Source organism: Acanthochromis polyacanthus, chromosome 12, assembly GCF_021347895.1.
Source record: "Acanthochromis polyacanthus isolate Apoly-LR-REF ecotype Palm Island chromosome 12, KAUST_Apoly_ChrSc, whole genome shotgun sequence".
NCBI classification, from domain to species: domain Eukaryota; kingdom Metazoa; phylum Chordata; class Actinopteri; family Pomacentridae; genus Acanthochromis; species Acanthochromis polyacanthus.
Genome location: NC_067124.1, coordinates 17,472,448 through 17,489,322, shown reverse-complemented (window position 1 = coordinate 17,489,322; position 16,875 = coordinate 17,472,448). Strand labels below are relative to the sequence as shown.

Here is a 16,875-nt window from a genome sequence, read left to right as displayed (position 1 = left end):
CTGGTCCTGAGTTCCAGTTGTTATTCTCTGTGTTTGTTTCATACAGTATGTTAATGTGAAGTAGTTCCTCTCAGGACCTTAAATCTCCCAGATAAACTTGTTCAACTTGGTCTCATTTCCATTACAACAGGAAACCTTAGTTATCAGGCTTTCATCCTGCAGCTATGGCTTTAATGATCTAATTATTACTGTTTTCAATCAGATATTACATATCCTGTAATTTAACAGCAGCACCAGTTCTACAACATTCAGGTCTATGATGGTTTTACAGTAGTTTTCTGATTTTTAATTATATAGAAAAATGTGTGAAGTTACAGACATTATTTGTAAATGATCAATCTAACAGTTGTTCTCAGTATCAATAATGTCATAATTCATTCCCATTCATTTATTTTTTAATCCTATATTAGTTTCTGTTTACCTAAATTTCATATAAACTGAAGTAAAATGACAATAAATATCTGTAATTAAGTACATAGCTCTATATATAAAGGTTTGTGACTTACTATCAACCTCACTGTTGAAGGTAAATTTTATTAGTTTCATATTTTTATGTTATTTTTCCTATAAACTCTGTAATACTGGATACAAATTATTAAAACATGCTGGTCTATTGTATAAGTAGTATAGTTTGTTCAAGGTGTTACAGTATGTTTCAATAAAAATCTATAAAATAAGAGAATTTTTCTGTAAGACATGTAATAAAAAATGTCCCAAACAAGTGTAAGTTGTAATTATCAACACCTTTATTGGCTGAGATTCTGACAGTGTGACCAGAGTTACTGAACCTTCCTGTAGAGGTACACAGTTCCATGGAGGAACCTCTCATCCTGCTCTTCTGCACTGTAGTTCCTATAAGGATCCTTGATGTAGTTGTTCATCTCTCTGGTGGCCACCAGCTTCAACAGATCTTCCTCCTCCATCTGCTGCAGCTCTCGCTCCATGTTCACTTTGTACTCGTCTCCAGATTCACACCTCGGGTCGATTCTCGACATGCAGATGAACCCTCCTGTGGGGAGCAGCAGTTAAATAGACAAAGAAGTTATTTTACTCACAAACTGAAAGAGATGAAAGATTTAATGTTCCTGATATTAGTCACACAAATTGATCTATATATATATAAAATTAACCAAACCTCCTCAGAACCATCAGAATTCCAGGACCTTGAAATACATCAAGGTTGGTCCAGATTTATCACTTTTAATGGACTTTTCTTTTGCCAGTTTTTACCACAACTCAAATGTGTTTTTCATCCTAAAATGTGTTTATCTGCTGTACTGATGAAGCTCTGAGGCTCAGTACTGATGGGAAAAGTCCATTAAAAAGTGATAAATCTGGACCCACCTCTATGAACTTCAAGGGCCTGGAACTCTGTAAATATTCAAAGTATGAAGGTAAAACTTTGGTCATTGAAATTTTTTTCCACAAAAATGCATACTTATGATGTGGAAATAATTTGCAGTTTTGGCCTGTTTTTACAGTTAACATGTAAATGAATACTTCTGTTATTTTAGGCAGATAACTTGTGTGTTGAAATGTAGTGTTTAAAGGGTGTAAAAATGAACCTTTCAGTCAGTGTCCGACTGGAGCTTTACAACAAGGTTCCACCTACAGAACATTAACAGACTGGAGGCAGAAATGCAGTTTGTTCTTTATGAAGTGCAGATATTCAGTGGTAAAACTGATTTAATCACATTGACGGACTTGAAGTGTGTTGTGTGGGTCAGACCTGGTTTGGCGGCGGCCCAGAGCTCTCTGATGATGCTGACCGGAACAAAACCGTGACGCAAAGCACCAACGATGATCACAACATCGAATTCACCTGAAAGCAGCGAGAAAAGGAAGGTAAACACCTGCTCACACACAGTGAATATGAAACTCCACAACATACAGTCATACACAACTAAAGTGCATCTGCTGTGGAGGGAAATAAATGGGCTTGATTTGGAGATGAACATAATCTGTCCTGATGGGAAAAAACAGACAGTTTAAGAGCTACACAGCAACAATTGACTGTTATCTTACAGTTTCCCCGTTTGTTTTAAACTACAGGTAATAACTAGTAAATCACAGAAGTTTTATTTACACTGTAAAAAAAACAGAAATCTGTATTTCTATAAATAGTGATTTATTCTATCACAGCATTTGATTGTAGAACTTTACTGTTTAACTGTATCTAAGTCAGCTTAAATGTCATTACAGAGATGTGCTGCTGTTTTTAATTGCAGTATTTCAGCATTTTTGAAATGTTTTACCTTTATACTATGAATATTTCCAGAGTTCTCAGCACTTCAAGTACATAGAGGTGGCTCTAGATTTATATATTTTTGAATGGACTATTTCCGTCATAGATGACATAGCATCAGGCTCAGAGTGAAGTTTAGTTTTCTGTTCTTCATTTGTTTTTTTTCTCACTGTAGCTAGGATTAGGCACCAACATTTCTTGGTTCGCATTTGAGTTAAAATATGTCTCTTTCTCGAAATATTTGAAATTTTTCTTCCATTTTCTGGATTACCATGGGGACAAATCCTGCCTCATCTACCGTCTGACTGGTCTACTGAGAAGGAACGACAATGACAGTAAAAATGAATGGCAGAGATAGATTTTAGTGAAACAACAAACAGGTTTAGTTGTGTAGAATGTAGTTCTGTGGATGTTGGACCAGTGAGCAGAGTACCAGGCTCTGCAGGCAGTGGTTCTGGTCCCAGTATGGCTGGTCTGAGGTCCTTGTACAGTTTGGTTTTACGAGCTTGTTCCAGCATTCCAGTACTGCCGTCCACCCCCACGAAGCACCTGAAGCCCTTTTCATGCATCTGAAAAACACCAGTGGAACAAATTCATCACCAGCTTCTGATCCTTCTGGTTGTTTCTCCTCCAGACCTGTCTGTTGGACTCAGTCTCCATCTTAAAACTGCATCATAGTCAAATTAAAAGATGTGATCAAAAACATCACTGAATGATCTTCTGGATCTCCTCAAATATTCAAACACAGACCAGAGAACAGAAGACGTGAGCTCATTCTGAAGTAGTTTCACAGTAAAACTGAGCCTTTAAACGGGTCAACAGATGAGATGTTTCACTATTTAATCCCAAATTACAATAATACTGCAAATTCATAAGCAACAATATTCAGCCCAAATCTGCTGAAGCTGAAAACATCTTTAATAAGTTTATCAACTAAAGATAAAACGTATTGATCGTCACTGGCAGAAATCTCATGTTAGATAAGAATAAAGTTTCATAAAAACCAAAACATTTGACAACTGAATAAGGATAAAATAGATTTTTAATTTTGCATTAGATTGAAGTTAGAAGTAATCAGATTACTGAAGAAATGTGAATGTGTTCTGAGTAACGGGATCTAAAATAGAACTTTTCAATCAACGGTTCTGTTTTACGAACAAAGTTCCTGGAATTGGACCAGAAAACGGCTGGTTCAGAACCTAATGAAGAGTTGGTACAAACCATCACTTGGACCTGAAAGTAGAACCGGTGCTGCAGCCCTGAGCAGGAACCCAACTGGTTCTGAGTTGGTGTCAACAGACTCACACCTGAACTGGTTTAGCTGGACCAAACCACGTCGTAATACCAGGTGTTAGATTGTGCAGGGAACATGCCCAGAACATATGCTAACGTTATCAACAAGTTTTCACAATGTTTAAAAAAGAACATTTAATCTCATGTTCAAAGAACATTTTAAAGATATTTGTTATGTTAAATAATGTTCCTGTGAATTAAACATTCACAGATAATCTGTCAGATTATATTCCCTGAGAACAAAATAAGAATGCTCTTAAAACAACAGTTAGAAAATATTTTCTGGACATTATTGAAGTCATAGATTATTTTTATAAAACGCTCCTGTGCTGTGAGGCTTTAACTGATGTGGAACATTCTGCCTGTGATGTTCTGAGATGTTTATTTTATTTATTTAAAAGGATCTCCATTAGCTGATGCCAATGGTACCAGGTCAGTGGCGCCTGCAGACATTTTTCATAGGGGTGGCTAGGTGGGGCCACATAAAATCTTGGGGTGGCACACCAAAACTGAAAAGTCATAATGTCAGGAATTTTATTTGACTAGCACTATTATTACTGTCTTTTCTAAAAAAAAAAAAATACTACTGTAGTATGTAGGCTAGCAGAAAACTATCAGAAAGACTTGAGGAAGCGCCTATTGATAAACTTGTCTTATGTTATATTTAATGTTACTAATGATCTAATGTGCAGACTAATAACAGTACAGTTAACATTTTGAGTTAATTTCCTCCCTTCCTTCCTCATCACTATGCCTCTGCTGCTCGACCGTTGGCTTTCTCTCGCCTCCTGTGCTAATTTTCTTCTTGAAGTAAGAAGAGATGTGTGGCACCCAGGACTGATAGACTATTAAAAAGACACCCCCCAATACATTGTTTATGTTTATGCAGTACGCCCACATTCACCTGTTTGTGTTAAAGTAATGTCTGGTAATAACGAGTTTCGCCAGTAGATGGCAGTAGTGGATAAACAGACTGACCATGCGAGCTCACGCGAAGAAGCTCAGTTCAGCCCATAGACTGGTTCAGCCAAGCTGTCTGCCGTTGGTCAAGCAGAAAAGCCACTACTGACACAAAACTGTTATGTTCTGTGATTACAGGTGAGTTGAGTGCACAAGCATTATATAGTGAACATCATAAGGCGTTTTTGCATGTTCAGGTTAAAGTTTGATGTGTCTAAAGTAGATTTGGTAATCTTTATGAGTGTTTAAAGTTGTCCCAAACTGGCGCTAGCTTAATGCTAACTCGTTAGCATTGAGCTGGCGCTAGCTTAATACTAACTCGTTAGCATCTCCACTGCGTTATGGATAAACTTTTCTGTTTATAAATGATTTATTATCTGGTGCAAATGACATCTATATTTGAGAAACATGTCCAGTGCTACAAATAATTACAATAAGACTGAAGTTGTGAATTTATTGGTATTTGCCAAGTTCAGTGTTTTCCATGTATTTCTGTTTGAAAGCAAAATGTAACAGAGACTGTTTAAATTACTGTGGAATTACTAAAGTGTTGTCAGCTTAGTAATAAGCAAAGAAGAAGCTCAGTTCAGCCAAGCTGTCTGCCGTTGATCAAGCAGAGAAGCCACTACTGACACAAAACTGTTATGTTCTGTGATTACAGAATAAAGTCATCCTGTTACACAAAAGTCAGATGCATCTGTTATTACGAGTGTAACAGATGTCTTGACTTCTCTTCATGGTCTGCAAATTGAAACTAGAAAAACACTCAGAGCGCAGTACTCCACCAAGGCTGCTGAGTTAACGTATTATTTACAACAGATGAAATCTTTAATAAAAAATGACTTTGTGCTGAGCACAGGCATGTGTTATGCATGTGCATGTTATGTATGGATACGAAACTGCGTGTAAATTACACTTATGAAGGTGTGTTGATCAGTTCATCACTTTGGCAAGCTAGTGTTAAAATAACCGTTCCCTCAATGCTTTTATTTTGAAGACTTATTTTAATGTTGCAGGGTTTTATTTTGTCACCATTCCAGTGACACAAGAAGTGTTGTCTAAGAACCAGTTTCTTGACATGACGAAGATGCTGTTGAAAAGTCCGAAAATTCACATAAAGATGACAGAAAACGGTTCCACACTGTTGCTGTCTATTAAAGGATGTATTTAAACTTATAAGCACCTAGCAGTTACAAGGTGTTACGGTGAAGAAATGAGGGAAGAACAGAAAGGTGAATTTGTGTTCAGATAAGGCTGACGGCTGAACTTAACTGTCTGGCTTCTGGTGCGAAGCAATCCAGCTCCGCTAAGAAAGGTGTGAAGTGAGCAAGCCCTCGTATTTAGGGGAGCCTGTGTATACTTGACATTACGGTAATATAGAACTGCGGGAAAACTCCTAGTTTCCACAGACTCATTCCACCTCAGTCTTGTAGTAGACCACTCCAGGAAGACCCCCACTCAATTTGGGGTCAATCTGATGTGGCATTTCAAAATAAAATGCCTTGAAAATCTTCATATCTATAATATTGCGAAATTATGATTCATATTACAGGGAAACTCAGTTTCCACAGACTCATTCCACTTCAGTCTTGTAGACCACTCCAGGAAGACCCCCACTCAATTTGAGGTCAATCTGATGTGGCATTTCAAAATAAAAGACCTCTAAAATCCACATATCTAGGAGGGTATTATGGCAAAATTATGATTCATATTCCAGGAAAATTCCTAGTTTCCACAGAGTCTGCAACAGGCCAGAGAAGGCAACTGGATGTGTGCCTTGTGCTGTTAATCATGTCATCAAGTCTCTGTATCCTTTTAGTGTGAACTGTATTAGTATTTCATTATGGATGCAAATCCTAATTTATGTAAGTGTTTTACATTGTACACATTGTAATTACATTTTATTCACACTGTAAATATTTTTAATTATTATTGAAAAGAATAAGACTCTAGTAATAAGTAATTGGGAACGGACTGAAGATAGCACACTGAAGATGTTGAAGATTTTATTCATTTTTGATGTAAGGACTGAAGAAATAGAACCAGTAAAAGTTATGGCTTAATGGTTTATTTGACTTAGAAAGGATTCTTCAAGAAATCTGAAATCAAACTGACCCCAAATTGAGTGGGGGTCTTCCTGGAGTGGTCTAGTACAAGACTGAAGTGGAATGAGTCTGTGGAAACTAGAAGTTTCCCTGTAATATGAATCATAATGTTGCCATAATATAGATATGAAGATTTTAAAGCCATTTTATTTTGAAATGCCACATCAGATTGACCCCAAATTGAGTGAGGGTCTTCCTGGAGTTGTCTACTACAAGACTGAGGTGGAATGAGTCTGTTGAAACTGGCAGTTTCCCCACAGTTCTATATTACCGTAATGACAAGTATACACAGGCTCCCCTAAATACGAGGGCTTGCTCACTTCACACCTTTCTCGGCGGAGCTGGATTGCTTCACACCAGTGTCTGGCTGGGGTTTGCTGCGTGGCATGGCTAAAATATGTAGCGGTCGGCAGAAATTGATGGGACTCAGAAACACCCCACAGTTTAACCATTTGTTCCTTGTATGATTTCCAGCTGATAAATCATGGCCAATTTGTAGAAGGATCACAATCATGTGATGGCCAGCAGCAGGTAGCAGACACAGTGTTCACATCATGGTTACAGCAACACTGTGCAGGCTGCTATATCTGGCAATGAGAAATCTTTAACAAAGCCGTGAATCCACATTATAAGCCGCATCACTGCTAAAATTTAATCACTTGGTCCTTGTGTCATTTATGGCCTTCCCTGAAAATTTCATCCAAATCTGTTGCTCCGCTTTTGAGTAATGTTTCACACGGACAGACAGATTCACAGACTAACAGTCACAGACAAACATACACCGATTGTCACATAACTCCACCATGCCTTGGCGGAGTAATAATAGCAGCAGCTAGCATTAGCTGACTATGCCTGTAACTCAAATGTTAAAAAGCACAGCAGTGCTGCACTAACAGGTTGCTGTAGCAGCACCTTCTGGCACTTACAAAGCACATGTCATGACAAATATTACTTCTCCCCCTTCTTTTTGCAAAATAAATTATGACTCACTCATAGTCCTTTGTTCAGATCGGTGATGCTGATCGCTGCGGATCAGTAGCGATGCTGTCAGAGTTTGCAACCTACTCAGAATGAATGAGTGACTGACATCACTGTTAGACAATGAGCCAATCAAGGGGGAAGGAACCGTCTTTGTCGCCTCTGACTGGCTAAGTGTGCGCAGTCTGAGCCTTGTCCTTGCTGCGGTGTGAGCTTAACTGGCAATTGATATTTGTAACTGGCCAGTGGGGTGGCCAGCAGATTTGTAGGGGTGGCCGTGGCCACCCCAGGCCACCGCCTGGTGGCCCCATTGCACCAGGTAGTCTTCCTTGAGACACTGATGAGGGAACAGAATGTTCTACCCTAAAGCATTCCCACAACATTGCATAATACCAGAGTGAGAACGTTCTCAATACAACATTAGACAACAATTTAGAGAAAAGACTTTGAAGACCTCTATCCTCTGGAGACTAAAAGAGAACTTCACACTGAAAACATTATTAGAACATTGCTGAACTTCCTCAGAACATTTGGAGATGAAAAAAACCAAAACAGCTGGGTTTCTAATGAGATTCTATAACCTGGAATCTAAAGCAAACAGTCTCACCAGTTTAGCGACTAATCCGGACCCGCAGGCCACGTCCAGAACCCGAGCTTGTTCAGGGTTCCCACAGAAGTTCTCAGCCAGGAAGCTGACGGCCAGTTCTGGAGCTTGATAGTCCATCAGGTTGTGATCCTGTTGGAGGTCGGACTCAACTCAGAACATCCTGGTGTCAACACTTCCTTCAAATTAAAGCTCACACTGGTCCTCCAAACTCACCTCTTCGTAGGTTTCTGCCCAGGTGTCGTAGAACTGAACTCGGTCCTTGGGATCAGAACTTTTGCAGGTCTGAAAATTGACTCTGGCATCGCCTTCAGTTCTGTTGGACATGATGGACATAGTACCTGCCAGGGAAAAAGTGGAACGTTTGAAGCACTAAAATCTCTGAGGGTGAATGAATACATGCACACATACCACACACTAACACAACACTCTAGCACAACACATTACACAATACACACTGACTTGTTGTAACAAGTAGTACTTGATACTTATTTTCATGCTGACACTTTATCCATCTACAACTACCCCTAAACTATTTACTTTCTGCTTCACTACTACTACTAGATGAAACCTTTTGTACACTCTACAGCAATAAATTACTAATCAAACCTGTTTACTGAAGTAAGACTTTTACATGTAATAGAGTATTTAGTTGGCACTTTGACTTCAGTATCATTGCCATTATTATTAATTTCATTTGATTTTTTATACCACATTCCTGAAGTGTTCGCACGCTCTGCTGCTGCAGATTGCTCCGTTGTGGGATAAATGAAGGTTTATCTCATCTTATCTCACAGTAAAGGAACTGAATATTTGTCCTTCTACCACGGATTTCCACTCGATTTAAAGACATTTTGGTTTGTTTTTAACAGGATTCAGTCAGTTTGTACTCACCTGTGTGCCGTCAGTGCAGGTAGAGGAGGATTCAGGTGGTGCAGCAGTTTTATAGCTGGGCAGCAAATGGTCCAACCTGCTCAGACAGGCAGTGATACCACAAACAAAGAAATATTTCTTCTGCTTGTCACCACTCAGTCACTTGGATCAGCTGGGAGTAATTCTGTCTGTATTCAAAAAACTTAAAATCTGTCCAAAAAGGCAGATTTTTTTCTCAAAATGAATCTTAGTTTTTCAAAAACTACTCAAAAATGGCCCAGAAATGTTTAAAGTTTGTCCAAATTGCTTGAAGTCAGGATTAGGATGAAGATTTAAGGTTTGGTCTCAGGGGGCTCATGATGGAAAGAAATTATAATTGGAAAACACGTCTTTTCAATTTATTAGACGCAGGAGTTTAACAGTCAAATCTCCAGAAAGAGCGTTTTAAAGGCAGATAAAGAGAATGTGGCGCAGCAGGATGCCTGTACAAAATTCACTTTTGCAGCTAAGAACATCAATTATCTGCATTCAGAATAGAACAGGAAAAACAGGACCCGAAGCTGCTCTTCCTGTGAAAGTAACTGCCAGAACATCTGCGGACAAGTAACAGTGTCTGAACTTGTTCACAGCCTCCAACTTGTGGCAAACACTCTGTACAATTAGAGGAACAAATCCTCAACCCTGACTAGATTTAGAAACTGAATGACTGAGTTGACTCTCGTTCCTCTCCTCACAGGTCCAGTAGCAGCTGGACCAGAACATCTGCTGGCTGGAAGTGGAGCCAGCTGGTGTTCACAGGGTTCATTTAAAGAAAAGAACCAGCTCAAACCCATGAACTGTTCAGCAGGTTTCAGCTGCTTTGTTTTACTGAAGTTATTTAAATTAAACAAAAACTAATTGTTTCAGTTTCCAGTAAATTCATAGATTTAGTGTTTCTGTGACCAGCGTAGAATTTTTTGTTCAGTTTTGTTTTGCTAGTAACAAAATGATTTACTTTTGGCCAGAAAAAAAGAGACACGTAGAATAATAGGATTTGACTGAATATCTCAATTTTAATCTGATATTTGGTTTCCACTGGAATCACACGTTACACATGATAAGTTTAAGGACACTTGGAGTGTTGAAAATATAAAACTTCTTACTATTTTTACTGTTTCTGGCTGACAAATGATGAAATGTTGGTTTTGATACATCCCATTTCTCAAATCTGAGTCTTGTGTTCAGAGGGTTAAGAAGCACATTGATACCATCCAACCTCTAGGGTTCAGCTGGACGCAACAAAAAACCAGAGTGTTACTAGTTTAGGTGAAGGGATTTATTGCTTATTGACAAACGAACATAGAAGGGACAACAACAAACACAAGAATGGTGAGTGTTGCTAAATCAAAGAACAGAATATAACCGAACGAAGGCTGACAGAGTTTCCCAAACTTATCTCAACCCAAAACAAAGCAACTAAACTCCCTAGCCAAACTTAGATACATCAGCAACACCCACCACCAGTAACAGAAACTAATTCTAAGCCTGCAAAAACATAGTAAACAAAACTGGTGCCTCACATTCACACACACTGACCACACAAGTAACGAAGACTCAAAACTTGAATGGTTTCTTCACTAAGCCCAAGAGTGTCTACAGACCGAAGTGCTCTGTGGTACCCAACAAGCCAACCACACGTACCTACAGACCAGGGGCCTATTTCACGAAGCAGGTTTAGGGAAAACTCTGAGTTTGTTAACCCTGAAATGAGGGAAACTCAGAGTTTTCCATTTCACGAAGCGAGGTAACTCTAACCAGGGAATGCGGGGTAACTCGAGCCTGTTTCACAAAGAGGGGTAACTTCAACTCTCGGTCAGTTACCGCAGTAACAGACTCTATGACTCTAACCTGTTCGCCAGCAGGTTTATCTGAGAAAACCTCGAGTTTCTCTCTGTCTCCGCCCTCCTTCAGCCACACACGCTGTTTCATTTCCTCATTCATTCAGTCAGTAAGCGAGCGAGTTTTGGCGTAGAACAGCTTTTATTAACGATCCAGTGGATAAAGGAGCAGCATTACTGCACAGATAGTTAAATATTCGTCGGTAGATTGTTATCAGACCGCGCATAAATGTTCTCGCATTTCCGGACAATTATCGCTTTGAGCGGTACCGTTTCATAATCGTTTCAAGTCCATAATCTACATAAACAACCTAATCCGTCCTTACATTTGCATTACCAACTGTAGTCATGCTCTCACATCCAGCAGATATTGTGTGTTGCGCTGCGGTTCTTTGCAAATGGAAGTTTTTATATGATGTCAGAGATGCAGAGCACTACAGTAAGACAACTGTATGCAGGACAGTCAGAAAAGTTTTCCTGGCTCTGAAACGACTTTTACTCATCATTGTGGACACAAATCTGTCAGAACATCAAGGAGCAGTTTCACAGGATTACAGGTGAATGATGTAGAGATCTGTTACATTCATTTTAAATCATATTCTGTTAATGACATTGTGCTGCAGCCTCAGACTGGGATTAGTCATTTTAATTTCTTTTAGGATTTCCCAGTGTGATTGGCTGCATAGATGCACATACATTCCCATCACAGCTCCCTCACATCATGAACAGGAAGTCCATTCACAGCATAAATGTGCAGGTAGGCTACAGGTAGACTGACTACTGTTTCTGAATGTTGAAGACTGCATCATAGTTCAACATCTGTCATTCTCTGCACTGTCCAGATCATATGTGATGCTGCATACATCATTTCTAATGTGGAGGCCAAGTGACCTGGGTCTGTTCATGACTCCAGGATTTATGGAGAGTCTAACCTGAGCAACAGACTGCAGCATGGTCAGCAGCCTAAAGATTTTCACAATAGAATTCTCTTGTCTCCCTCCTTTGTTATACTCTGATGTATCCACTATACATTACAGGAGAGTTTGATGGGTGACAGGGGTTACCATGCCAACCCAGGCTGATGACCTCATACCCTGACCCTGAACCAGGCCCCCAACAGAACTTCAACCGGGCTCACTGCAGGACCAGAGCCCGGGTGGAGATGACCATAGGTCTGCTGAAAGCCCGTTTCCAGTGCCTACATCTCCTCAGGGTGACCCCTGAGAGGGCCTATGATATTACTGTGGCATGTGTTGTTCTTCATAATATTACCACTATTAGAGGAGAGCAACACCCTGCCCTACAAACTGAAGACCCAGATGATGAGCCCATCCACCTGCAGCTATCCAGGACAGCAGAGCAGTCAGAGACACCGTATGCAATAATCACTTTAGAGTTTAAGTCACCATCATCACCACCACAGCAAATAAAGACATGATACACATTTCATTTGCTCTTCTTTATTTCCTACAAATAAAAGAGAGAGTTCAGTTCATGTTCCAATAGTTAACATAATTCACCTGTGACCATCACCACCTCTAACTTGTGCTCCAGTGTTTCAATTTCCAGATCTGCCATCCTAATCTGTTTTTTGGATTTTTCTCAGCAAATGCAGTTTGTAAATCTGTTTTAGTGATAACTGGGAATACATAGAGGACATTAAATTATACAGTTGCACATGAATTCCACAGAATGAACCTCTGGTGTTTCCTGAACATCCATCTCACTGTCAGTCTGTGCAGTGGAAGTTGAGGGACCATCCTGCTGCTGTCCAGCCATGCTCTGTTAAAAAGGATGAGAATGTGCAATACTTCAGTGTAGGCTAAATGTCACACTCTATATTCCACCCTAAATCTGAATGAGAAGAGAACTATCAGTAACATACCTCTGTATGCCTTTCTGGATCCCCCTCTGTAAAGGCAGCAGACACAGTTTCATCCTCTTCATCCAAGATCAGTGACATGTTTCAGTACACTTAAACTACCATTTGGATAAATCTTTGGAGTGTTGCCTACTTAAAATTACAAGGTCTCTTGTGGTGTGAAGGAGGAGCCAAAAGACAAAAAAAGACACAAAAGAGAACTAAATAATCATATATGTGTGTGTGTGTGTGTGTGTGTGTGTGTGTGTGTGTGTGTGTGTGCATCCATGACCTTTTATTCCACCCGTTTTACAGGCATCTGCTTTCTTTCTGTTGGCTGAGCAGAAGTTTGCGTTAGTTTAAATAGGCTTAATTATTTAACAGGACATGATATGGATGCAGACATTTAGGCTTTGTGTGGATAAAACAACTGCACAGTCAAACAGCCACTTAATATTTAGGCTACTTTACAATGTAAAACATGATCAACATGAAGTACCTCCATGAAATAATGCCGAGGTCTGACCTGTTTGAACAATGTTTTTATATTTCATCTTAAGCTGCTGCCCCGTGCGCTTCTCCCCCGCGGGATTCCACCTAAATGAAATAACTTACTAGGCTACCATTCAGACAGTTATTCCCTGTAATATTATTACGATTACAAAGGACTACATTTAAACTTACGCATTGATCCGGGCAGCAGTGTTCTCCACGCCGTCTCCCTCTCTTTTGCAGCTGCAGCGGTGTTGCACTTCTTTCTAAAAACGTCTTCAAACTCGCCATATGAGCGCGTTGTATCACAATATTCGGCAAAAATAACGTCCATCAGTATTTATAGTCTTATAAATATAACAGGAAGTGGAAGGAAGAGTCGCTGGTGGTGACTCACCTGCTCTGTCACTTCCTTCAGCTTTCTGCTGTAGTTTTCTGGTGAGCAAAGTTCTGTGAAGAAGGAGGTAAAAACAGAGTCACTGAGAAGTTTCAACTTTTAAAGATAATTGTGATTGTATAAATATAATTTTGCCATTTGTCATTAAATTTAGGTTTCATCTGTAAAAGAAAAGTTATAAATAAACACGTCAACGATTCAGATGAACCAGAAACATGACAGTTTTTATTGGCAGCTGCTGAAAGAATCAACATTAATTTGAGAGGAGCTGAAGATGAGCACAAGATCTCAGGTGCAGATTATTGATGCTGTTTTAAGAAACTAAAGATCAAACTACTTGTTTGTGAGGTGTTTGAGAGATATTAACAGCATCACACTGTAAACAACCGGAGTATTAGAAATCTGCCATTAAACATATTTTTTGAAATATTTTGAAACAAAAAACTACAGGAAGTTTTGAAGTTTGAACTTGTCAATGGTTTAGTGTAGAAACTGATTCTAGTTATTGAGGATTCCTCCAGCAGACGGTTCTCTGAGGATCTTCTTCTAAGGAGCACATTTCAGTATAAACAGGTTTGAAGTGTTGGCTTTGATCTGCTTCTTAGTGACACTAGGACTTAACCTGGGAGGTTCCGTGGTTCTGGAGTGATGTGTGTTCTGGAGGTGAGTTTTCACCTTTTGATGACAACCAACGTGACAGTGATGATGAGAACCGTGTGCAGAGTGAAGAGAACCACACGATCAACTGGCACTGTTCCTCCATGTTCTCCTGTAAAACATCACACTGTTTTTGATCTGTACAGCTGCTCCACTCCCAGTCTGTTCTTGTTATTTCAGTAGTGAAGTATAAAAGGACATAGAATTATCACAAAAATATGTATGATCACCACAAAACACACCAAATTATCTTGTAGTTATTAGATGAATTATAAAATGTGGATCTTTCTTGCTATAAAAACTAAACTTTGCTCAATAAAGCTTTCAGATGGAATGAAATGAAACCGACCTTCAGGCTCCAGCTGCAGACTGAACAGCTCTGACGGCGAGTTCATCCTCAGAGCACAGCTGTAGTTCCCAGAATCCTTTGCAGTCAGCGGCCCAACCCGGATGGTGGGGCCAGATTGTGAGAGGGCATAGCCATCTTTGAGCCAGCTGACCTCCAGCTGGTGGAAGGTGCAGGTTGTAGAGCAGCGCAGGGTGACAGTTTGACCTTCTTTAAAGTCACGGCTGGAGCCAACCACCTCCATTCTGGGATCATCTGGAACATTTTAACGTCACTTTAATACTCAGTAATTCATTATAATCAGAAATGATGGTGCAAGTTCACCATCAGAAAATGATCTGCAACCATTTTGATAATTGTTTTGTTTTTATTTCTTCTTTTTTTTGCTCAAAATTCTTTGGTTTCAATTGTTCAAATAAAATATTTTACGGCTTTTCTTGCCATAAAATAAATTATTGAATACATTGAAGTTTTGGACTAAAAAGAAAAGACGCCAAATTGATTCTTTTTTCACATTTTCAAAGCTTTATGGCCTAAATGGTTAAAAATATTTATAGAAGTGAGTGGATTAAAGAAAGTAAAGAAATTAATTAGTTTCAGACACAGTTGTATGCTGTCAGTAATAATAGTGATATTACTGGTTAAAATTAAAACATATTAGTCTGTGAGAATAATTACAGAAACAATCAGACTGAAATCCTTCCTCTGAACGTGTTCCCTTTTTTTAAATCTTCAGCAGGGCAATAAAACTCAACACTCTAAATAAATATTTTAAATAATAAATATTACTCAAACCTGAATGAAATGCTTAAAATGAAGTGTGTGATGCTACAAATCCTATCTCCAGATGTAAGAGAACACGACACAGACCAGAACTGATAAACATTAAGGTAACTTCTGGCAGCAGGAACCTTTCAGACACCAACAGGTGAATGATTCAGGTGTTACTAGAAGGTCATCTTGTTGCTGCTACAGTCTGATAATCTGCTCCTCTGTCTCTCTGCGTAAACAACAGCTTTCAGTGATTGGCTGTTACTGTGACGTGTGACCAATCAGAGGAAGGCGTGGGCGGTGCTTTACTGAGACAGAGCAGCTGCATCAGAACCAAAGACAACAGTTAATATATTTAGTGATAATCAACTAATAAAAATACTAAATCCGATCATCAGAAAAATTAATAACATTGGCTCCAATAATCAGCTGATCTATAGATCAGAAATTTAGTTTTAGAGCAGCAGAGGAGCTAAGAGGCTACAGTCCAAAGGGTAGTTCCTGTTTGGTTTCCTAGTGGTTGTAGAAATGTTCTATCTCATATCTCACCAACAACAGTGATATTCACTCCTGTCGTCCCGGTAAAACTCTTTAAAAAACTGAGATACTTGGTTTCCATTCTGAAACGAAAGGTTGCGTCGTCGGCCTTCTGCAGGTCTGAGATTTGTAAAGTGCAGTTTCCCTTCTTGTCTCCGAGGTATCTGTAGCGACGCTGCTTGGCTGTGGACTCACTGTCATAGACAGACGGAGTAGAACCTTGACACATAGGATGGTTCTTACACCAAACCACTCTGATGATCTCCATCCTACTTCTGTTAATGTTGTCTACTCCTCCAGATGTTTCCAATGGAGGAGTGAAGGTGCAGGGTAGGGTGACCGTTGATCCCCTCACTGCACAGATATCTGAGTGTTTATAGGTCACGGATTGACCCTCTGCACCTGGAATAAAGAAGAAAACACTCTGCTTTAATTTAGTGCAAATACTAGATCATTCAGACACTAAAAATGATGAAAACACATTACAATACTGATACATTTATCTGACTTGGATACAATAAAATAGTGTAATTTTCTGGTCACACACTGTGAACAAAGTACTGTTTGTAAATATACAGATCCAAATCAATTTTGGACATTATTTTTTGGCTTGGTTTTCTTTTTTGCAGTTTTTTTTTTTCAGATTTAAATACAGTACAAAGAAGTTTTGAAGTCAGATGTTGTGAAAGATAAAATTACTATTTATAAAAATATAGATTATTGATGTGACATAGTCTCCAGTTTTGTTCTTAATGTATTATTTTTTTCTCTAAAATATAAGAAATTATCTGTAAAGTAACATTACTTTTGTTGATTAAAATACAAAACAGAATGAATTATTATTTATAAAATTACAGGGAAATCTGTAAATTCCAACAA

At 39.0% G+C, this 16,875-nt stretch overlaps 1 protein-coding gene and 1 long non-coding RNA gene across 2 annotated transcripts; both read right to left on the bottom strand.

The window, feature by feature from the left end:
• Positions 1-724: 724 nt before the first annotated feature.
• Positions 725-9,193, bottom strand: LOC110970158 (methyltransferase-like protein 27). Its single transcript, XM_022220370.2, has 6 exons — positions 9,080-9,193; positions 8,402-8,526; positions 8,189-8,317; positions 2,679-2,814; positions 1,730-1,822; positions 725-1,009 (listed from the first exon to the last, which is right to left on the bottom strand). The coding sequence occupies exons 2-6, from the start codon at positions 8,519-8,521 to the stop codon at positions 780-782; spliced, it is 708 nt and encodes a 235-aa protein (XP_022076062.2). The 5' UTR covers positions 8,522-8,526; positions 9,080-9,193; the 3' UTR covers positions 725-779.
• Positions 9,194-12,379: 3,186 nt separating this feature from the next.
• LOC127536496 (uncharacterized) lies at positions 12,380-13,574 on the bottom strand. The gene is made up of 2 exons (XR_007945485.1): positions 12,821-13,574; positions 12,380-12,717 (listed from the first exon to the last, which is right to left on the bottom strand). It is a non-coding gene; the product is annotated as an uncharacterized LOC127536496 (long non-coding RNA).
• Between the last annotated feature and the right edge of the window lie 3,301 nt (positions 13,575-16,875).

Excerpts from the sequence above, each read along its gene's own strand:
- LOC110970158 (XM_022220370.2), bottom strand. The coding sequence starts at position 8,521 with ATGTCCATCATGTCCAACAGAACTGAAGGCGATGCCAGAGTCAATTTT. Across the intron at positions 1,823-2,678 it reads ACCACTGCCTGCAGAGCCTG|GTGAATTCGATGTTGTGATC; the intron begins GTACTCTGCTCA and ends CGCTGCTTTCAG. Across the intron at positions 1,010-1,729 it reads CTGGGCCGCCGCCAAACCAG|GAGGGTTCATCTGCATGTCG; the intron begins GTCTGACCCACA and ends TGCTCCCCACAG.